At 41.9% G+C, this 24,515-nt stretch overlaps 1 protein-coding gene across 1 annotated transcript in view; it reads left to right on the top strand.

Moving 5' to 3' along the window:
- The window catches only part of OTC (ornithine transcarbamylase), a 57,586-nt gene that overhangs the window by 24,008 nt on the left and 9,063 nt on the right, over window positions 1–24,515 (top strand). The window contains exons 5-8 of the mRNA XM_079765490.1: window positions 11,366–11,519; window positions 13,616–13,738; window positions 18,856–18,909; window positions 18,988–19,137. Of these exons, the coding sequence (XP_079621616.1) occupies window positions 11,366–11,519; window positions 13,616–13,738; window positions 18,856–18,909; window positions 18,988–19,137 (481 nt within the window). The remainder of the gene's footprint in view (window positions 1–11,365; window positions 11,520–13,615; window positions 13,739–18,855; window positions 18,910–18,987; window positions 19,138–24,515) is intronic.

Raw genomic sequence — 24,515 nt, 5'->3', positions numbered from 1 at the left:
TGCTCTCAATCTATGCTAGCGCATTAGTGAAGGGAGTGGTAAATAAGAGACAGCTAATAAGCTATTTATATGGCTTCATGGTAGCTGATTACAAAGGGTACATTGATAGTGGAGACAAAATTATTTCAGATTAGTAATTATTAAATATTTATGTATGTATTAGAAGAAGAAAATGAAAAATTTCTGCTTTTAGGAGAAGGTGATAAATTAGGTATTGGACACATTTCATTAAAGGCTGTACCTCCAAATACAAATAAATTGTCATAGACCATTGGAGATAAAGACCTTGAGTAAAGTTGAAAGCTGGAGAAATAGCAGTATAAGTTCAGTGATAGAAAATGAGCTACAGAGTCTCATAGCAGGAGAATTGCAGAAGGCTGAATCTTGAGGACAGGTGCAGTTAAGGAGGGATGGGAGGAATTCATCAGGGTACAAGGAGAATAAGGTTAGTGCAATATTAGATGAGGCTGCAATGGGAGATGGAAATGTCAGAAATAAGGGTAGAGTAACCACTGTGGAAATCTGACTTTCTTTTGTGTACCTCATTACTACCTGATCTGCCAAAATATATGACAAGATATTGCTGAGATTCAGAAATTCCATCAATCTAAATTGAAGAAGACTAGAGAAACCCACTGCCTTTCACAGAGCAATTGAACAGGAGATGGAAGGAAGTAAATCTTAATGACATCTATCTGCCAATATGCATTGTTCAGTCCATAGCAATTGCCTCCTTGCTTTTTGTAGAAGTTAAACTTTGTAAGATGCAAATAGATTAGATAATATTTAAACAACAGTGCTGGCCCTTTAAATAAAGAGACTAGTGCCTACTTGACAATGATTGATGGATTTGCTTCTCCATCTGACTGTCTGGCTATTTTGAGGGCCCTTACAAGTTGGTCCTGCCTCAGCCACTAAAGGAAGGGGAAATAAAATCAGATCAAGGAGTGAAAAACTTAAATACACATTCAAAATAGAATGTGTTACTCTTTTCTTTCTTTTGGAATTCTCCAAAAATCCAAGTTTCCAGAGACTAGCTAAGGGCTAACCTGGTAAGCAGACTGAAGAAAGCCATGTCAAGGCTACTATGTTAATTCTTTTTTTTCACAACAGGGATACATTCTCTCTTTTGGATTTTTTTTTCTAACTGTCCTTTACCTAGATATACTTTAACTAGTAAGGGAGTGTATCCTACATCCATGGGAGGACAGCCTTAAGATTTGAATTGTGTGTCAGTTCACTGTGGGTCCCTATAGAACCAGCCTCCCATCAGATAAAATCAATTGTTGCTCACTTCCCTCTTTTGAAAAGTATCTCTTAACAACTCTTCTCTACCCCCTAACATATCAGGAGACACAAAACATATACATATATATTCAGTTAAATTTGCTTCAGGTGTTATGGTATTTTCAGATGTTGTCAATTCTCTGGTGCTCTGCTGGGGTTGAGTTAGATATACTATTTTTTCCCCTTGCTCTGGGCTTGTTGTTTTAGATGTGACACTAGAAGTGACACCTTAGCATGACTCATATAACTGATTTTTTAAAAGTTTAAAATCAGTTGGAATTTAGGAACAGCAGAAAGATATTAACACTCCAGCTTCAAGGCTTTCTGTTTCTTCCATAATGATAGCTGTTCGTGTCTAATGCTCTGAGTCCAGTATTGAAAGGTGCACAATAGCTTCACAGTCATTTTCATTTTAATACAGTACTTCATAATGCAGCTTCAGGAACTATGTCTATGAAAAGCTTAATATAAAACAAAATAATGTAACATTGTTTTACTCTAATTACTTTCCTTATAAATGTAATTTACTCATGGTGATGATTGCTAAAGTGGGTTCTGTTGATGTAAAACTAGTAGAAAGGAAAATGAGCACAAACCACTGTATTAGTTTCCTAGGGCTACAAATTATCACAACCTTGGTGACTTAACACAACAGAAATTTAGCCTCTCACAGTTCTGGACTCTAAAAGTCTAAATTCAATGTGTCAGCAGGATCCTTCTTTGCTTTTTCCTAGCTTCTGGTTGCTCCCAGAAATCCTTGGCAATTCTGGGCTTATAGATGCACCACTCCAAACTCTACGTCCATCTTTACTTGGGCTTCTTTTTGTATGTCTCTATGTATCTTCTCCTCTTATCACAACATCAGTTATTGGATTTAGGGCCCACACTATTCCAGTATGACCTCATCTTAACTAATTATATCTGCAAAGATCCTACTTCCAAATAAGGTCACATTCTGAGTTTCCAGGTGGAATTTGAGAGGCACCATTTAAGCACTATAAAGCACATATGCACATGCCCCTGCAACAACATGAAATGTTTCAAATCATTGTCATTCTGGTAACTCAAATAATGGAGATTATAGAGGAATTTGTGAATGAGTCACGGTCCTCAACAGAAAGAGTGAATCACTGTCACATTGAAAGGAATGCTTTAAAAGCTATAATACTGTTATTAAGTATTATATTAATACTAGAGGCCCAGTGCACAAATTCATGTACAGGTGGGGTCCTTCGGCCTGGTCAGCGATCAGGGCCGATTGGGGCCAGCCTGGGAGGAGGTACCACAGGAGGTTGGCCGGGGTTGGGGGGGACCGCAGGAGGTTGGCTGTGGGAGTACACTGACCACTAGCGGGCAGTTCCTGCATTGAGTGTTTGGTCAACTTGTCATAATGGTCACTTAGGCTTTTATATAATAGATGATATTAAGATAAAAAAGCAATCTTCCTTAGTTTTTTAAGTAAAATGTTTTAAAATATCAACATCTAATGGGAAATATGGTATCTCCATGAAACTTTACATAGGTCACTAAGAAGCTAGCAAGCATGGCATTTATATGTTTTTGAATAAATGGTAACAAAAGGCAGTTACTCCCAGCATAAAATACAGTATATTCATAGTTTAGAGGCAGTTTGACATAGTATAAAGGGCTAGGGCTTTCAAGCAGGTTTAGGCTTCAGTTTAATTCACAGTTCATATCACATTGACCCTGTGGTTTGCACCACTTGCTTCTGAGTCTTAGGTTCATCAGCTGTGAAATGGAGATAGAAATACTTATCTCAGTGAGTTATATGACGATACATGAGATTATGCTTATGAAGGACAGGCACACAGAAGAAATTCAAGTCATATTGGTTGAATCAAGTGATGGCTGAACTCAATCTCAGGATAAGCTCTGACCCTATTCAGTCCATCTCAGGTTGACACAAAACTAAAATTCCTAAAGTACATTTTGTGGAGGTCATTATGAATGCTATTACGTCCTACCCATTCATCTCTGAGGTCCTCAAAGCTAGGAACTAACATAACACCTAAGTTCAAATAATCTGGCTATTATAGAAGCCTTCATGAATAAATCATGTATGGCATTTTCATTCAACATCCTTGGGCTTCTTCCTATGCCAGCCCATTTCAGAGGAGCCCATCTAGGTTTACTGAAGGTATTATCTTGTTTCCTCATAATTCCTATCCAATATAATAAAAGCCTAATATGCTAAATGTCTGACTGTTTTTTGGACCATTCGACCAGTCACTATGATGCACACTGACCACCAGGGGGCAGACGCTCTGACTGGTAGGTTAGCTTGCTGCTGGGGTCCAGCCAATCGGGACTGGGCAAGATGGGCCAGACATGCGCTGGAATCCTCCTGCGGTCCCTCCCCGGCCCCGCTCATTCATCGGTGGGGTCCCCAGGCCTGGCCTGTGCCCTCTCACAATCTGGGACCCCTCAGGGGATGTCGGAAAGCTGGTTTCAGCCCGATCCCCACAGGCCAGACCAAGGGACCCCACTGGTGCACAAATCTGTGCACTGGGCCTCTAGTATTGCTTTAACTAAAATTATAACCTGAATAGAGATACCAGAGTGCTGGAATATTCTCCTCTTAGGAGTCTCAACAAGTTTATTACTTTACCAACTTACATTGAGGATAAAGTTTATGTCTCCTCTAGGGCCTTGGCCTGCTTTAATCAACCTAATAAAAGAGTAACATGCTAATTGACCATACCTTTGCTACACCCAACAGCCAATCAGGAGTATGCAAATTAACCCAACAAAGATGGTGAGTTAATTTGCATACATGGGCGCCAAGCGGCAGGGGGTGGGGTGGGATGCCTGCATTGTCGCCTCAATGACACAGGCTTTCCACACCATCCCCAGCAGCTCCAGGCCTCTGAGCAATGTGGGAAGGCTGAAAGGTGGCTCAGGGCTGGAGCGGAAAGGTGGTGCCAGCAGCCAGGGAAAGGAAGGCCCATTCTGGCACAAATCTTCGTGCATTGGGCTTCTAGTAAAAGAATAAAAATAGGAGACATAATTTTTAATGATTTGTTATGATTACAGGGTTCTCAATGGTATCATTATGCACAGCCAAAAATTCCTCCTACTGTTTGCCAGTCAGCTATTTTACTGATAGGAGATATCATTGATAACAAACTGAATTTAAGGGGCAGTTTTATTTAAGGCATGGTGGGGACAAAAGGAAGAATGCATGGCAGGACCCTACGAGAATACAACTTCTGTTTGCCTTTGGCTTTTGAAACATATTCACTATATCCTGATAGTTTGGGAATAACTCAACTCCCTCTATGAGCATTAGGATTGCTGTGTGATTGTCTATCTCATCAATATTCACATTCCCTCTTATGATCTGGTCCAGCATATCTTTTTTTTTTTTTTAAGTATTTGTTCATTCAACCATAGAGACGCTGCAGCAGGCCTCCTTGGGTCCATGGGGGTGTTTTTTGTTTTGTTTGTTTGGCCTTCTGGTTTTTAAGTTAATTCTTAAACAAGTTTTAATATTAAACCAAAGGACAAAATATCAAAGAATAATAGAAACTCGAGATTGGGAAGGTCTTCATGGGTTACTTAGATCAACCATCCTTTTCATGACTCCACACCATTCCTTCAAAATTGTCCTTGAGCCTGAGAGAAAAAATCCAGTACAGGGCACTCTTTACATATTGAACTATCTCGTTCCATTTTATACAATTTGACTGTTCTGATGAGAGTTTATACAAACCGACTGATAATTTTTTTTAACTGAGTTGGAAGTGATCTTGCTATGCCTCTTCTCAATGTCCTTTTTTTAGTATCTTTATAAATTTACGCATTTTTTTATTTATTTTTAAAATATATTTTTATTGATTTCAGAGAGGAAGGGAGAGGAAGAGAGAGATAGAAACATCATTGATGAGAGAGAGTCATTGATCGGCTGCCTCCTACATGCCCCCTAATGGGGATCAAGCCCGCAACCCAGGCATGTGCCCTGACCAGGAATGGAACCATAACCTCCTGGTTCATAGGTCAATGCTCAACCACTGAGCTATGCTGGCTGAATGCATGCATTTTAAATATTTAAGGTTTCATTTAGTTGTAGTTATTATTGTTGATACTCAAATTGTCCCATATTTAGCCAAGGTGTTCTGTCTTCAAGTTGGCTATTGAGTCATTTTCATATAACTATATTAGTCTTTGATAGTTCCCTTGGCAAAATATTCCAAGCCCATCTCACACATTTCTTTACCAAGGCCAAGAATTAGCCATTGCTCTAAGAAGTCCTAGTTCATTTTCAATTACTATCAAAAGTATGTTTTTTTGAATAATATGCTTTTTCTGGTTATTGCAATAATATTTTTTTTGGTAGAAACTACTAAAAGGTATTTTCAAAATATAGATAGAACCACCAATACTGCCATCATCTAGAAATAATTAGTGTTAACATTTTATCTCTTGAGCCATCTTTCCATTTAAAGTCTAAATGTTTAAAATGTGTTCTATTCCCCCTATCATCTCTTTTGCTGCTGCTTAGAAAAAATTAGTTGAATAAATTATTAACTTGTCAATTATTTTTTAATCCTAATATTGGCTTTTAAACATCCAAAGGAAACTAATATATGTGAGAAACTTCAAATTTGATAATTTGGATTTTGCAAAAGCTGTTTTGCTACCATTGTGGACAGCTACCTAAGATTGCCTGTAAAGTTTCAAGAATTCACTGCAAGGCAAACAGAATTCTACATATTCAATGGGAACAAAAGAGACCAAATGAAGTCATTACAGAGCTGGAGAGTATTTTTAACTTGTCAACCTTTCATTTGTAGCACATATAACACAGCTCTTAAAATGTTTAAAGAGGGGTTTTAAATTGATGTAGAGGTATAGAAAGCCCAAATTACAGTTAATGTGCCTATAAGTCCAGCTCTATTTACAGGTTTGTCATTTTTTCCAGTGAAAAGGCTTTTTATATTTAAAGATGTTTAGTAGCCTGGAAGAAGAAAAATAAGAATGGTGATTTCTCCATGATCTATATCAACTTTAAACATAAAGTAGAAATCAACATCATTGACAAAATATGAACTAATGATCTATTTAAAGGTTTTTAATATCTCTGTTTTCCTGAGTGATTCCAATGTGAAAACAACCACATCACTGATACCTCTACACCTTCACCTTCAGTGGTATTTTCTATCAAGTTTAGTTGTGGTCCCTACTCTGTATTTTTTATTTACAGTCCAATCTGTCAATCTTATGAATTTATCAAACATTTAGCATTCCTTAACATAATCTATCTCTAAACATAAAATAGCAAATATTCCTGTGTTTTTTAAAGTGTGCCTCCCAAACCAGCAGCGTAAGTAGCAGCTGTTAGAAATGCAAATTCTTTTGGGCCCCAAACCACACGTATTGAATCAGAAATACAACTGGCTATATTCTAATTAGCCCTCCTGGTGATTCTGATGTATGCTAAAGTTTCAGAATGACTTCTTTAAACATTCCCATACTACTTATCCAGCCAATAAATAAAATACATATTAAATGAGCAAAACAAGTCTCCTTAGCCATTTAAACACTGTTTGCAAATTTAATCAAATGCTTAACATTTAACTCAATCACAAGCCTAGTATTTCAGATTTCCTTGAATGCTCTAAACATTTAAAAAAGGAAAAGATACAAACAAAATATCACGTTGATTACAGAGCTGATTAATTTTAAACAAAACTGGGCACAACACTTAATATAGATTTAATATTGTTTTACATTCTTATCCCTACTTTTATTCTTATCCTTGCATGGTTCTGGAATTTAAATTTCTATACACTGCTGGTTTTTTTGGAATTCCACAAGAGACTATTTTTATACATTTCCAGGGTTTATATATGTAATTTTACCAGACTGAAAGAAAAAATAATAATCTCTGTAGGCAAGGAATGCAAGTTAAATGCATTGCTGACCACTTAAATTTTGATTGGGTTTTGGGAATTGGTTCCTAAGTTCAAGATGAATTAAACTCAAGCTGCTGGCCACTAAGCTGAATATATTTTTATCACATAGTTTTCACTTTTTATCATGGGCTCTATATTGATTTGTGATTGCTGTTTTAACAAATTACCAGAAAATTAGTGACTTAAAACAACATAAGTATATTATCTTACAAACTTCTGGAGGACAGAGGTCTAAAATGAACCCATAGGGCTATGTTCCTAGCTAGCATCTGCTCTCATTTTTTACCTTTCTCTTTTAAGGACCCTTGTAATTATATTGGGCCCACCCCACGATAATCTCTCTATCTCAAGACCCTTAATTTAATCACATCTGTAAAATTCCTTTTGCCATGTAAGGTAACATATTCATAGGTTCTGGGGATTAGGACATGTACATCTTTGGGGAGGGGATTTATTCTGTCTACCACAGGGTCCTTATTCCTGTTTTTCATATAAATTCTGAGTTTTCAAAAGAAATGAAAAGATGAGGTATTCTTTCATTTGTTTTTGTTTTAATCTGTGGCAGTACATGATACATTGTAATATTTTCATGATATATTAACCTGGACTAATTTAAATATTTAAATATTTAAATATTTATTGATATTCTGTTATACTGAGTTGTGTTATCAAGAAGTTTGATGCCCAAAGACATAGCAAAGTGAGTTTGAAAATTTAGATTTCTTCTTCAGGACAGTTAACTAAGTTATAATTTTGGAATGAATGGCTATATTATCTTTGTGATTGTAAATTATATATGGCAACTGGTACTAGTTAACTGCTGGACTCCTCTTGTACTTCACTTTATATAAGACCACAAATGTTGGTGGGGACTATCGACCTATGGTAGTTTCTACTATTTCTAGGACTCTTTGACTTATAAGTTATATTAATTCTTTGTGGTTTACACAGATTAAAAATGGTATACATTCATAATTGATGAACAGAAATATATTTAACAAAAACTCCCAAAATATCTATATTTATACTAGAGGCCCAGTGCATGAAATTCATGCATTCGGAGGGGGAGGTGTCTCTCAGCCCAGCCTACATCCTCTCGCAGTTCGGGAGCCCTCAGGGGATGTCTGACTGACGGCTTAGGCCCACTCCTTGCTCAGTCCTGATTGGCCAGACCCCAACAGCAAGCTAACCTCCCAGTCGACTGTCTGCCCCCTGGTAGTCAGTGAATGTCATAGCAAGCGGTTGAGCAGCCTTAGCATATCATTAGCATATTACACTTTGATTGGTTGAACGGACGACCGAACGACCGGACACTTAGCATATTAGGTTTTTATTATATAGGATAGTTATATATAAACACTTTCGTACATTAAGAAAATAAATCTAAATGTGCATGGTAATAGTCTTCCTTCTTTGATATTAGAATTATATTTTTGTAAATTTATAGTTACTATTTTCTTATGAATAACATGACCTTTTACAGCCAAACCTTGTTTCATTTAATGATCACAACTTGATAATGGGATTCCATTTAAGTTGATTCTTTTTACCTTTTAGAATTGCCCCTGCCATTTTAAAAATTACTTTTGCTTCTGGCAGCAACAGGGTGTTACAGACCTATACTGATTTTATCCTGCCCAAGGACTTGGAATTGAATATCTTCTAATGGTTTCTGGGTTGTTGGTTTTTCTTATAGAACAGTATTAAGATCAAAATCTGGGCACTAGGAGATGCTTACAAGTGTTGGGGTAAAAGATTATAGGTATTGTGGCTTCAATGGGATTTTTGTTGGTAGTGACTGAGATGAAAGGAAAATACAGTACTTCTTTTATAAGTGTATAAGATCTCATACTTTTCAGTAAAACACATCATGTTGTTATGCCTTACTTTTCTTATAGTATGTAATTTCAGTTACTAAGAATTTCTTCCTCTACATTGACCCATTGTTCCATTCAGCATTAGAGTAACCCCTTTCAGCTTTGTCTTTACATTGGAATAACTTGGGGAGCTTTAAAAATATTGATGTGAATCCTTCACCATAGCTTCTGATTTAACCCTCCAAAAGGCAGAATATGGCATCAGGATTTTTTTTACAGCTCTGTTGATGATACCAATATGCACCCAATATGAGGATCTCTGTTCTAGGAGGTTCGGGACAATCTCATGTATATAGAGCATTGATTTCTCCAGTTGGTCCCCTAGCATCTCCTGTTTTTCAGCTATCTACTTCCATCCACATTACTTTCCTATAATAAAGTTAAAAACATGCATTCTATAGTATGAAGCATCAGTATCTGAACTGAGAAGGGAATTTTTATTAAGAACTTGAAGAAAGAAGTAAAATTTTAAAATTCTTTTAACATATTACCCTATACCTTAGGACAGTGGTTCTCTAACTTTGGAAGGTTATCTGAGTTACTTGGGAAACTAGGTAAGAGTAAAAAGACACAGACTCTATCCTATTTCAGGAGCTTAGTAGTTTGTGAACCATTGGGGTGTCCAATAGGTCAGAGTTGCTGATTATTCTAAGGAGGGCGCCTTATGTAAGGGAGTAGATTATTCATTTTTTTAGGATTTGAGATGCTCTTTTTCCTTCAATTGAACTGGAAAACACTCCCTGCCAATGACATTATGGACAAAGTCTTCTGTCTTTCTAGGTTGCCATCACTTGATTTTTGGTGGGTGGGTGAGGGGGTGGTGCTTAGATAGTTCAGAGCATTTAGATAGTGGGTGGGAATAGCCTGGGGAAAGTGGGGCCTCGGCAGGAATGCTGCAGTGCATTCTGAAGTTACAGCATCTAGGGGCTGTTAGCTAATGTCACTCCTCCTAGAAGGTTCTCTCTTGTAAGGCAATCTGTGTGTGCACCTCCATGGCTACCACACTGGTACTTTCAATTTGATAGTGAAAATGTATATTTGTCTGTGGGATAGTGCAAAAGAAACTTAGCTTCATGACAGGTCATTAATATTTCTTTGTATAACTTCTTTTGGGTATTTTCTCTGTTAACTTTGCCAACTGCTACTTATTAATTACTAGAGGCCCGGTGCATGAAATTCGTGAACAGGTAGGGTCCCTAGGCCTGGCCTGTGATCAGGGCCAATCTTCCCCAGCTGCTGGCAGCTGGCTCTGCCCCCACCACCAACGCCAGTTGCCCTCTGTGTGTGGGGCGACCAGTGGGGTGATCAAGGCCCCACTCGCTCGCACCCACCTTGGCCTGGTGCTGCCAGTGTCTGTTGCCACTCACCCCCGGTTCCCCATTCCCCATCAGGTGATCGGGGCCTGCAGGCTGGGGGCAGCTCCTGCATTGAGCATCTGCCCCCTGGTGGTCAGTGTGTGTCCTAGCAATTGGTCATTCCACTGTCTGGTCTATTTGCATATTATGCTTTTATATATATAGACTAGTGGCCCAGTGCACAAAATTCGTGCACGGGGGGGGGGGTGTCCCTCAGCCCGCCTGCACTCTCTTCAATGTGGGACCCTTTGGGGGATGTCCGACTGCCAGTTTAGGCCTGATCCCTGCAGTTGGACATCCCTCTCACAATCTGGGACTGCTGGCTCCTAACTGCTCACCTGCCTGCCTACCTGCCTGATCGCCCCTAACCACTCTGCCTGCCAGCCTGCTCGCCCCCAACTGCCCTCCACCAACCTGCTCACCACCAACTGCCCTCCACTGCCAGCCTGCTTGCTCCAACTGCCCCCCTGACACCCTGATCACTCCCAACTGCCCTCCCCTCCTGGCCTTATCACCCCTAACCGCCACTGCCTTGGCCCTGCCACCATGGCTTTGTCCGGAAGGATGTCTGGAAGGTCTCCTGGAAGGTCTCCCAGTCTAATTAGCATATTACGCTTTTATTAGTATAGATAATTCATCATTATGACTGCAAGTCCCACAATTGATTCCTTATCTCTAAAAAATAGTAAAATTAGTGATCACTATTTAAGATATCAGTGGAACAATATCTGGCTTCTGTAATGACTACACATTTAATATTATCTTTTAAATCTGTTGTGGTGATGGGTAGTTGTAACTTAGTTAAAACTTCTAATTTATTAGCATTTATTATTACTGTTTAAGATTCTGTATTAATAAAGGAACTATTAAGCATAATTAACTTAGATGATCTTTTCTTGGTTTGCTGCAGTGTCTTATCTAGCATGACAGATGCAGTGTTGGCTCGAGTGTATAAACAATCAGATCTGGACATCCTGGCTAAAGAAGCATCCATCCCCATTGTCAATGGGCTGTCAGATTTGTACCATCCTATCCAGATCCTGGCTGACTACCTCACGCTCCAGGTTGGCTTACTTCCTTGCCTTATACAAGAGCAATATCAATAAATTATTCTTGACTAGCTCTAAGTAGAAACATTTCTATCATGGTATTGGTGTTTTGTTTTCAAATATAATCTTGGTAATGAATTATAGCATGTTTGTATACTATATATTCAAGGAATAGGGCATTGTTAAAAACATATTATAAGAGCCTTTTGTTCTCAACCTGATTCCCAACTTCTTTTAGCCCTTCTCTTATCCCGTGTTCTTTCAATCCTTTTGCTTTTTGGTGCCATATCTAACACAATGGATGAATAGTGAATGCTGGAACATACCGAACAGAAAAACTTTATGTAATCCTCCATACATGAGGCTGTGTGGCTTGGGAGTGAAAACTGATGGAGTGTGCTTTCAATATTCAAAATAGACAATTATGAAATCACTTTCTGAGAAGAAGGCTATTTCTATCATTTTAATAAACTGGTTAAGATTGGAGTTAAGGACATGCAGAATACATAGAATTGAGGCTCAAATTTAGCCACGTACCCCCAATTTAGGAACTTGAATAACTTTAAAAGATTTATCCCATTTGTTTTGCCACAGCCATTCTACATTGCTTTGCAACTGGGAATCCTAAAAATCATGGTTTCTATGTCTATGGATTATTCTGGGGAAACAGGGAAAACTGGATAGGTCCATATTCCTCCTCATTTGAATAAGCTATGCACATGTAAATGTGAAGTTAAACTAAAAATGAAACTCATTGGTGATGTGGATAAGATTCATGCAGAAAGGATGATATAACGATGTTAGATACCAAATGGCTATTTGTGAATGTGGATTTACATATATGCCAGAAAATTGAATGCTTCACCCTGGGGCTTTATCATTACTAGATTAAAAATTCATTGAGAGATAGTGAGATGTCCTATTCATCATATTGTCCCCTGCATGACCTGGTGCAATACCTTCATATAGGAGATCCTCAAAGTGAGAGCTGAATGAGTAAATAGCAGCTTATTAAGAGCACTAGAGGCCTGGTGCATGAAATTCATGCACTGGAGGGGGTGTCCCTCAGCCCAGCCTGCACCCTCTCCAATCCGGGACCCCTCAGGGATGACCGACTGCTGGTTTAGGTCCACAGGGATCGGGCCTAAACCGGCAGTCGGACATCCCTCTCACAATCCAATACTGCTGGCTCCTAACCACTTGCCTGCCTGCCTGATTGCACCTAACCGCTTCTGCCTGCCAGACTGAGTGGCCCCTAACCACTCCCCTGCCAGCCTGATCAATGCCTAACCACTCCCCTGCTGGCCCGGTTGCCCCCAACTGCCCTCCCCTGCCAGCCATCTTGTGGCAGCCATCTGGGGGTGGCCATATTGTGGTAACCATCTTGTGACAACATGGGGTGGCCATCTTGTGATGACATGAGTGCGTCATGTGAGGGCGCAAGGGCCACCTAGGCTTTTATTAGTATAGATGGAATCTAAATCAGCTGACTGTTTAACTCTTCCTATCTCATTTCCTCCCACCATACAAGGAAATTATTATCCTGATGTCTATATTTATTATTTCAAGGCATGTGTTTATACTTTAGCTACACATGTCCATATGTGTAAACAATTAAGATTAATAATGAGCATGTTTTCCAACTTTACATACATGAAAACATACTCAACTACCATGTTACACTCTTCTAGATACATTGTATTTCCCCTTTCTTATACCAGCAAATGTAAGCTCCATAAGGCAGTGATTTTTTTTCTCCTTTATTCATTGTTATATCTATAGGGCCAAGGAAAATAGACATGGATGATGCTTAATTTGTTGAATGAATGAATGAATGCATCAAATATTCAGATTTGAAAAGTTTGAAAATATGAGTATTCATATGAGTTCATATGATGTCTTGATTTAAGATATTAGGACATTTTGCTATTTTTTGGTGATTACACATTCATATTATTTAATTGCTTGGTATAATGCAAAAATAGTTGAATCATTCCAACAAAGCATTAAAATTGGGGTGAAGAATGTTATTTTTAATTTTAACCATAATAATTGTTTCATATAAGTTAATTTCTTCCCAGGTATAATCTTCTCCATCCCTTGCCTTTTAGGAACACTATGGCTCTCTGAAAGGCCTTACCCTCAGCTGGATTGGGGATGGGAACAACATCCTGCACTCCATAATGATGAGTGCAGCCAAATTCGGAATGCACATTCAGGCAGCTACTCCAAAGGTAGGGAAACTTTCTGCCTTGAAACTACCCCCCACCTTAAATCATCCCCAGATGCAATTACCCAGGGAAAACAAACCTCTCTTCCATTCAAGAGCACAGGTGAGGCCATAAAATTTAGGTTATGTTACTAGCCCACCTGTTATAGCTATTTGGCTTCTTGGGTGCCCAATTTCCCATCTCTACAATGAGAAACAGTCTTGGCTGATGCCTTTCATCCTATGACTCTGTAAAAGCATGTCTGAATTATCTACTCAAATGCCCTGAAACCAGCCATTCTGATGACTGGTATCCTTGTGCATTGCTACCACAAAGGATGAAGAAAGCAATACAATTCAGACAGTGTAGAATTCACAAGGCATGGCTAGAATGCTATCATTTTTCTAATACAGTAATTCCCCGTTATCTGTGGGAGATATGTTCCAAGATTCTCAGTGGATGCTTGGCACCACAGAAAGAACTGAATTCTTTAAACACTATATTTTTCCTATACATACATACATACATACATACATATCTATGATAAAGTTTAATTTATAAATTAGTCTCAGTCAGAGATTAAAAACAATCTACACTAATAAAAGAATAAGATGCAAATGGACCATACCTTCATGATGCCCACCAGCCAATCAGGAGTGAATATGCAAATTAACCCAACAAAGATGGCGGTTTGCATACGCAGGTGCCGAGCGGCCAGGGGTGGGGTGGGAAGCAGGCATTCCACACCATCTCAGCCACTCTGGGCCTCTGGGCAGCATGGGAAGGCGGAAAGGCGACTCTGGGCCAGAGCGAAAAGGCAGCTCTGGCCTGAGTGAAGGCGGTGCCAGCAGCCAGGGGAAGGAAGGCCCATTCTTGCACGAATCTTTGTGCATCAGGCCTCTAGTAACTAATAATAGAATAGAACAATTATAACAACATAATGTAATAAAAGTTATGTGAATGTGATATCTTTCTCTCACTCTAAATATCTTATTGTACTGTCCTCCCCCTTCTTGTGATGATATGAGGTGGTAAAATGCATAAATGATGAGATGAAGTTATTTATTAAGGATTTACTCCTTAAAAAAAAACCTGTAGGAGGACAGGGGGAGCAGAATAGAGAAAGGGAAGAATCTAAGCAAGAATGCTATTTACAGTGATCAACCATCCTGGTTTGCCCAGGAGTAGGGATTTCTGGGGACATGGGACTATCAGTGCTAAAAACTGGGAGAATACCAGGCAAACTAGGATAATTTGGTAACCCTAGTGCCATGTCAGGCACTGCCTCACAGAAGAGAACTTCAGCTTGATCCCACAGGTGCTCTTGCTGGACCAGTTTGAGTCAACACACCCTGCTGCCTTAATCTGCAGTTGTTAACAAATTACCACAACTTGGGTGGCTTAAAAGAACAGAAATTTATTGTTTCCTTATTCATTCTAGAGACTAGAAGTCTAAAATCAAGGTGTTTGGTAGGGCTACACTCCCTTTGAAGCCTCTAGGAAAGGATCCTTCCTTGTCTCTTCCCACTTCTGGTGGCCCTAGGTCAGTGATGGCAAAGCTATGACACGCGGCCGCTGAGGCGGCTGCATGCTGAGGATGAAACATTTGCTGCTCCTGAGGATGAAACATTTGCGAAATAATGTTTTTTCCTCAAATTGACACACTACCCGAGTTATGCTCAGTTTTTTGGCGGAGTCTGACACACCAAGCTCAAAAGGTTGCCCATCACTGCCCCAGGTATTCCTTGCTTTTTATTTGTTTACAAATGTCCCTCTTTATGAAGATAGCAGTCATATTAAGTTTATGCCCACCCTGATCTAGCATGACCTCATCTTAACTAATAACACCTGAAAAGACCCTACTTCTGAATAAGGTCATATTCTTAGAATCTGGGTGGCAATGAATTTTTTGGAGGACACTATTCCACCTACTTGCCATAGAAGAAAAGCAGGCCTAGGCAATAGCATATATTGGAAGCCACCCTATTACAGTAAACTTTGGGCACTCAGAGAGATAACTCTCACAACAGATAATTCTCTTTTGTTCAGCATCACTCTCTTTACAAATCTAGTTTGTATTAATAACTATTACAGCATTTAGTTTTTACAGATAAAACATACAATAACAATAATTGTTCCTTGTTATAAGGTGTTTTTGGAAAGGATTTATTTTGTTGTAGAAATATGATTTAAACACTTTATTGCATGTTCAAGATGTTTTCATCTCATCAAAGAAAAAAATTCCAATATTACAGAGCAATTTCAGTATTGTTCTTATGCAGAAACTCATTTACATGATAAAGAGTACTAAAACTTGCCTAATTCTTGGTGGGAATGAGTTTTAAGATGTCTTTTGCAAAGTCTGATAGTGTATAAGTTGTTCCAGCAATTTATAAGTAGACCTATTTCCTTTAAAGATAGAGCTAGGATATTTATTGTAAATTTAAGAAGCATTAAAAAGTTTCTAAGCCATAATTAATCTATTTCCCATTCTTCAACCAAGGATAATTTACATGTTCAAGAAAACATAATTTTGTCCTTGATTGTAAAATTGCTCCATAAACTATTGATGGTAATGATTTTAACATCGTTCTAAGTGAATATTTAGACCACACTGAGTTTGTTAATCACCTACTTCCTCTGGTTTTAAGATTTATGTAAAAGCCAATGAGTGATTTACTCTTGAAAGCTGAGCTGTGAGTAAAGAATTCCACTTTGTATTCTCAGTCATGATCCAGTGCATGCAAGGTTGGGTGATTTTTCTAATTTCCAAACCTCTCTGTTGGTTCTCTAAGTATTTATTGATTCCTTCTCTAAGAATGCTTATACTTAAGGAATATAGAAATCTGCTCTTCAAAGGGAAGGCTAAATTTTCAGGACAGGAGTCACAGGAAGTAATAGCCAAGTCTCTATCATGTTTACTAGTATGAATGATCACAGCATTAGTTACTAAATTAGCAAATCTTTATAATTACCTTCCCCAAATCCCAATAAACAAAGCTCCAAAATTTATGGCTATTTGAAGGGTAGTAAAGCTGCTAAAATTTTGTAGCCATCATCATCAATATCTGAATAGTTTCTTTCTTCAAGAATTTTTATAATGAAAGAATTATGGTAGACAATCACATGCAAATCAACACAATTCAAAATGAATAAACTTGAACATACCTGTCATGGATTGAGATTCCTGGGAAGCAGACTCTGAGACACAGTTTATTGTGCAGGATATTTATTAGGGCATGCCCTTGAGATCAATACCTGTGGGAGGGAGGAAAAGGAAGCAGGAGTGAGCACAAGGAGAAACCAAGCTGTGATGCAGGCCCAACAATAGCCTCTGCTGACCTTATGGAGAGTCCTAGAACTAAGATGGCCGTTCAGAGCTCTCCTGAGTTGGGAGGAGGGAGTGAGGTTTTCATATCCTCCTGTCAACCAGTCATGGAATGTCACTCGCTCTGGAAAGGTATGTGACCTTGGTTGCATCAGCTCTCTGCAACTGAGGCAGTGCCCAAAGAAGGCTGACAGCTGAAAGTCATGTTTCAACAGCACGCCTAGCAGCTGAGAAGTAAATCTTTTATTCACAAAGGGGAATCTGGATGGCACATCACAGTTTCCACCACAATGTCATACTGAGAATTTATAAAATCCAACTCATAATCAATGCTAAGAATTCAGGAAAATGAGAAGCATGAAGGAAGATGAGAATAAGTTTAATTTTTGGACTGATAAGACTTTCACATGGAGGGTGTAGAGATGAAGGTGTATGAGAGTTTGGACAAAGGAGGAGCTGATATGTTCCTTTGAAGATGCCCAGGAGGGGACAAAAGGTAAAAGTCTGTGATGGCAGAAAAGAGCAAGACATGTTCAGGAATGCCAATAAGACTGGCTTTCCTGCCGAAAGATGTTGATAAGATTTAAAACAGACGGAAGCAGGGGATGTTAGTGGGGAGCCTTGATACTCTTAATCAGCTTTGACTTAAGAAACAAAGTAAACATTGGAAGCTTCAGAGAAAACAATTATTGCTTTAATGTACAGAACAGATTGGAAGGAGAGGATTAGAGGCAGAAGGGCTACCTATGGGTTCTGGAATAGCATGAGGTTCTTTAGCTGCTCTAATAATATCCTCTCACCTACAGTTGAGACTAGGGTGTGCAAGCTAGGCACCTTATAGTGCAAATTTTGTGCTTGCACGACTCTGACAGTGAGCACCTCCTTATATTTTATGTCCTAGGCACCTTGCTCGCCTCCCTCAAGTCCTGATCCTTCTATCAGCAAACCATCCCAAGCAAATATATTTTAGTGAAAACAGTGTGCTTACTGTGTAAGTGCCATTTCAGAGCATGTGCCTGACACTCACAACACTTGTTGGTCAGTGCAAAAGAATAAGGTGTGCATATAAGGTGTTAGTATTTAGCTGGGGTGATCAGGGAAGGTTTTTATGAGAAAATATTTGAGGAAATATGTGAAACTGTTATCCACATGGAGGGGGTGTGGAAAAGCATTTCAGACAAAAGAGCACTAAAAAAACACACCAAACAACTCATGGCCCTGGCTGGTTTGGCTCAGTGGATAGAGCATCAGCCTGGGGACTGAAAGGTCCCAGGTTCGATTCCAGCCAAGGGCACATGCCTGGGTTGCAGGTTCAATCCCCAGTGGGGGATGTGCAGGAGGCAGTCAATCAATGATTCTCTCTCATCATTGATGTTTCTCTTTCTCCCTCTCCCTTCCTCTCTAAAATCAATAAAAATATATTTAAAAAAAAACAACTCATGGAAATACTCTGAGACAAAAATGCATAAGGTTGTGGAATTATGTATACGATCCTTATAAGCTACTAGAGGAACAAGAAGGAGTGCTACCAAGAGCTAAAAAGAACCCCAACCCCACTCTGTCTTTATGACTAAAGAGGTCAAGACAATAAAAGAAAAATGAGAGAACTGGTTATCTGTTTAAATTTCAAAAAGCACTATTACGATTTGATCAAGATGTAAATATTACATACTACTGAACATGATTGCGCTACAACTTAAAGCAAAAAGAAGGGAAAGAGAGTGGGACTATTGTTGAAAGGAATATAATGCATATGTAATAAAGTATATATAATAGAATTACCTAAATAACAGTTAAATTCTTCCCCTTGCAGGGTTATGAGCCAGATCCCAGTATAATCAAGTTGGCAGAGCAGTATGCCAAGGAGGTATGTTCCTTATAGATAAAGTTATTATTGCCTTTCTTTATCTCATGAAGTTTTAAATAACATGCTTGTGTATTCTAGAACAGTACCAAGCTGTCGCTGACGAATGATCCATTGGAAGCAGCTCGTGGAGGAAATGTATTAATTACAGATACTTGGATCAGTATGGGACAAGAAGAGGAGAAGAAAAAGCGGCTCCAGGCTTTCAAAGGTTACCAGGTTACAATGAAGGTAAAAATTGATGCCTCTCTGAAGGTTCATTAATTCCATTCATAAAGGCCAGAACAATCTAATCACTCATTCACTTTGGGGAGAGCAGACATTCCCTATGAAGGACTCACTGATTGTATCCCCTAGAGCAGTGGTCGGCAAACTCATTAGTCAACAGAGCCAAATATCAACAGTACAACGATTGAAATTTCTTTTGAGAGCCAAATTTTTTAAACTTAAACTTCTTCTAACGCCACTTCTTCAAAATAGACTCGCCTGGGCCGTGGTATTTTGTGGAAGAGCCACACTCAAGGGGCCAAAGAGCCGCATGTGGCTCATGAGCTGCAGTTTGCCGACCACAGCCCTAGAGATTTATTTTCTCCCAAAGATTAGCTATGTCCTTTAGAAAGACACTTTTATCCTGATTGGAGGAATTTGAAAGCCAGGCAGAAGAAAGAAGCTAAATTTTCCCTCTCACAGCAATGGAAGCATCTGAATGCTTTACACTTTATGTGTTTAGAGACATAAGGTTACTTCTGTTGAATGCAGTTTCTTCTGTTTTCTTCTCTAAGAAAAGCCCCATAATTATGTTCTTCAGGCTAGTCCTTAACTATGTTTTCTAAGGACTCAAGTCCAGTTGAGTTTTGCTAACTGCCTGCAGGGCATTCTCAGGGGAATCCCTTCAGATATTCATGAAAGGCATTACATGAGAAGGTGTTAATACACAGTTGGCAGGACCCCGCTCCCATAGGGTTGCTGAATCAGTAGGTCAGGGGTGGGACCCAATAAATTACATTTCTACCAGGTTTCCAGGTGATGCAGTGATGCTGCTCTAGGGTCACACTTTGAGAACAACTGTTCTGGAGGAAACACCTAAAAGTCAGGTGGACATTGGGATTTTGTCAACAGAGCAACTAATCTGTTTTAGTGCAGAAACGGATTAAGCCATTATAATAGACTAGCGTTCCCGTTGCAGGAAAAATCCTGCAATAGGGTTTCCTGCTGCACTCTACCCCGCCCTGCCTGCTCTCCTCCCTTGTCCCCTGCCCCGCGTTCTCCACCAGCCCCCCTGCTTTTCTCCCTTCTCCTCCAGCCCGCTCTCCTTCCTTCTCCCCCGGCCCCGCCTCCGCTCCTCCCTTCTCCCCCGGCCTGCCTGCTTTTCCCTTCTCCCCTGGCCCCGCCTCCGCTCCTCCCTTCTCCACCAGCCCGCCTGCTTTTCCCTTCTCCCCTGGCCCTGCCTCCACTCCTCCCTTCTCCCCGGCTGCGCCTTCTCCGCCAGCCCACTCTCCTTCCTTCTCCCCCGGCCCCGCCTCCGCTCCTCCCTTCTACCCCGGCCCCGCCTCTGCTCCGCCCTTCTCCCCCGGCCCCGCCTCCGCTCCTCCCTTCTCCTCCCCCCCCCCCCCCCGGCTTGCTTGCTTCTCCACAGCTTTTCTCCCTTCTGCAGCTCTTGGCTTCTTTCTATGCTGTCTTGATATGCAAATTAGCCGCCATCTTTGTTGGGGTAATTTGCATACTCATCCTGATTGGTTGGTGGGCATGACTTGGCTCGTGGGCGTGGCTTGGGTGTAGCGAAGGTGCGGTCAATTTGCATATTTGTCTATTATTAGATAAGATATTTATTGATAAAGTAATATATAAACATAAGCTCCTTATTTATATATGTCACTAGAATGAAGTTTGAAAAATAAAAAAGTAAAAAATCTCATTCCCCCATCCCCTTAACAGTAACTATTCCCACAGGTAACCAGTGTTTATCAATTTAATGTGTCACTTTGCAGAACTTTTCTGTATACTAGAGGCCCAGTGCACAGATTCATGCATGAGTGGGGTCCCTCAGCCTGGCCTTTGCCCTCTCTCAATCTGGGACCCCTCAGGGGATGTCGAACTGCTGGTTTTGGCCCAATCCCCGCAGGCCAGGCTAAGGGACCCCACTGGTGCACGAAACTGTGCACCGGGCCTCTAGTATGCATATAAGATCTTTGGTTAATCTCTTTCCACTCTCCCCTCCCCCCTTCCCTCTGGGATTCATCAGCCTATTCCATGTTTCCATGATGCCTGTGTTTTCTGCTCCTGCATTGAGCATCTGCCCTGTGGTGGTCAGTGCACATCATAGCTACTGGCTGGTCGGCTGGTCGCTTAGGAAATATATATATATATATATATATATATATATATATATATATATATATACTAGGGGCCCAGTGCACCTTGAAAAGAAGTGTGGGCCACGAGGTTGCGGTGGGCACAGGGGCGGGTCTCAGCCCATCCTCCGCACCCCTGCCTGGCCCTCCTGCTGTGGTCCCCAGCCCCCTTTCTGCTGGCAGCCCCACTCCTGCCACCCGGCAGCTCCCACAGGCTGATGGCACTGGCCCCGCTCACACCTGCTGATGGAGTGGAGTGATTGGGCTGCCCTGATTGCCCCTCAGGAGCAGGGGGTGGTGGAGAAGCCCTGAGGGGTGATCGGGCCAACAGCTGCCACTCACACCTGGTGATGGCACCTAGCAATCAGAGCTGGCACCAAGCGCTGGCAGTGGGTGTGAGTGGCAGCTCCAACGCTGGATGCAGGTGTGAGTGGTGGCTCCGGTGCCAGCAGCAGGTGTGAGCACCAGGCGGGACTGCAGCGTGCAGGAGAAAAGAATTTTCAGTAACCACCAAGGCTCACCCCGATGACAGCAACTGGTGCCCTGCCTTGGTCTGGTGCCCCTGCTCACTTGCTCCACCATCCCACCACGGCTGATGCCCACCATGTTCTGCACTCTGCGCCTGCTGCTGACACCTGCCATGTTCCACACGTGCCCCGTGCTGGTCAGCACACAGCATAGCGACTGGTTGTTCTGTTGTTCGGTTGTTCTGCCGTTCAGTCTATTTGCATATTAGGGTTTTATATATACACTAGAGGCCCAGTGCATGAAAATTCATGCACTGGAGGGGGGTCCCTCAGTCCGGCTTGCCCCCTCTCACAGTCCGGGAGCCCTCAGGGGCAGGAGTTGACCCGGCAATCAGGAGAAGGCAACGCCCCATCACACCTCTGCTGCTGCCACTGCCAGCCCTGGTTACCTGAGCCTCAGGCAGCCCTGGGTGGCTGGGCAGCAACCATCCAAGGCTTGCCTGCACCTTGAGCCAACCCTGGGCACCTAGGCAGCCACCATCCAAGGCTTGCCTGCGCCTCGAGCTGACCCTGGGTGGCTTGGGGGCTGAGGGGACTGGGGGACTCTGGAGGCAGGCACGCAGAGTGGCTGGGCCCTCCTGGGGGCAGGCCCGGCCTTGCCATGTGCCTGCCACCCAGGCGGGGCTAAGGAGACTGGAGGCCGCCATCTTGTGACTGTGGGCGCCGCCATCTTTGAGGGTGTGGCAGTCAATTAGCATATTCCCTCCTTATTGGCTGTGGGCTCCGCCATCTTTGAGGGTGTGGCAGTCAATTAGCATATTCCCTCCTTATTGGCTGTGGGTGCCACCATCTTTGAGGGCCCTCCATGGCTGGGGTGGAACGCTTGCCTCATTGCCATGGCAACGAAGCAAGCATTCTGCCAGGCTGCTCATGCTGCCTGATCTCAGCATCTGCCCCCTCAGGACTGGGGGACTTCAGCGGGGTGCCGCCATCTTTGTGACTATGGGCGCCGCCATTTTGTGACAGAGTGATGGTTAATTTGCATATTGCACTTTTATTAGATAGGACTAGAGGCCCAGTGCATGAAATTTGTGCACTTGGCGGGGGGGCTTAGCCTGGTTTGTGCCCTCTCACAGTCCAGGAGCCCTCAGGGGATGTCTGATGGCTTAGGCCTGCTCCTAAGCCATCAGTTGGGCATCCTTAGTGCTGCTGCAGAGGTCAGAGAGGCTCCCACCACTGCCGCTGCACTCGCCAGCCATGAGCCCAGCTCAGGGCTTCTGGCTGAGTGGTGCTCCACTTGTGGGAGTGCACTGACCACCTGGGGGCAGCTCCTGCATTTAGTGTCTGTCCCCTAGTGGTCAGTGCATATCATAGTAACTGGTCATTATATTGTTTTGTTGATTTGTATATTAGTATTTAATTATATATACATATACTAGAAGCCCGATGCACGAAGATTCATGCAAGAATAGGCCTTCCTTCCCCTGGATACTGGCATCGGCTTCCCTCTGGCACCCAGGACCTGGGCTGCTTTGCTCCTATTACTGCCAGGCACCCGGGACCCAGGCTGCTTTGCTCCAGCCACCGCCAGGCATCTGGGACCAGGGCTGCTTCACTCTGCCACCACCCACTGGGGGTGTGCTTCGAGCCATGCTGTGGCTGCTTGGAGCACATCTTCATCCCTGGTGTGTGTCTGCTGGGGCTGGGGGCAGCATGCAGTCCCCTCCCGCCCATCTGCGCATGTAACTCCTCCTGAGCAGACGTGATGCAGTCTCCTCCTGAGCCGGTCGTTACGTCTGGCTAATTTGCATATTACCTGTTTATATATATATCTTACCTAATAATAGACAAACATGTAAATTGACTGTACCTCTGCTACACTCACAGCCAATCAGAGTGAGTATGCAAATTAGAAGGCCAAAGATGGTGGCCGCCCAGCTGCTCCAGGTGTGGAGTGGTCAGGCGGGACAGGATGCCTGCTATGGGGGAGGGGTGGCGAAGGGATCTACAGGAGCGGAGTGCCGCAGCAAAGACAAGACTGTAGACTCCAGAGTCTGCAAGGAAGACGAAGATGGCAGACTCTGGCCAGATGAAGGCCTGGGTCCCGGGTGCCGGAGGAAAACTGGTGTTGCAAGCCAAGGAAAGGAAGGCCTATTGCATGAATCTCTTCATGTAACGGGCCTCTAGTAGATAGATAGATGCCTATGTACACAACTATTGGTTTATCATAAATGGTATATTACACATTTTATTCTGACTTACTTTTTTCACTTAACAAATCTTAGATTTTTTTTTACCTATTCATTTAAATATTTTCATTCTTTTTAATGGCTGCATAGAATTCCAAACTAAGAGTGGACTATAATTCACTTAAAATATTTCCTGTTAATAAATTAGACTATTTTCAATTATCCCAATTACAAAAAATACTGCAATGAACATCTTTATACATATTTCTTTATGAAAATACTAGAGGCCCGGTGCAAAAAATTTTGCACTGGGGGGTGGTGTCCCTCAGCCCAGACTGCACCCTCTTCAATCTGGGACCCCTTGGGGGTTGTCTGACTGCCGGTTTAGGCCTGTGGGATCAGGCCTAAACCGGCAGTCAGACATCCCTCTCACAATCCGGGTCTGCTGGCTCCCAACCGCTTGCCTACCTGCATGCCTGATAACCCCCTAACCACTCCCCTGCCGGCCTGATTGATGCCTAACTGCTCCCCTGAAGGCCTGGTCCCCCGCCAACTGCCCTACCCTGCTGGCCCAGTAACCCCCAACTGCCCTCCCCTTCTGG

This window comes from Cnephaeus nilssonii, assembly GCF_951640355.1.
Source record: "Cnephaeus nilssonii genome assembly, chromosome: X".
Lineage (NCBI taxonomy): Eukaryota > Metazoa > Chordata > Mammalia > Chiroptera > Vespertilionidae > Cnephaeus > Cnephaeus nilssonii.
Note: the sequence above shows the minus strand (reverse complement) of the source record. Positions and strands in the feature narration are given on the sequence as shown.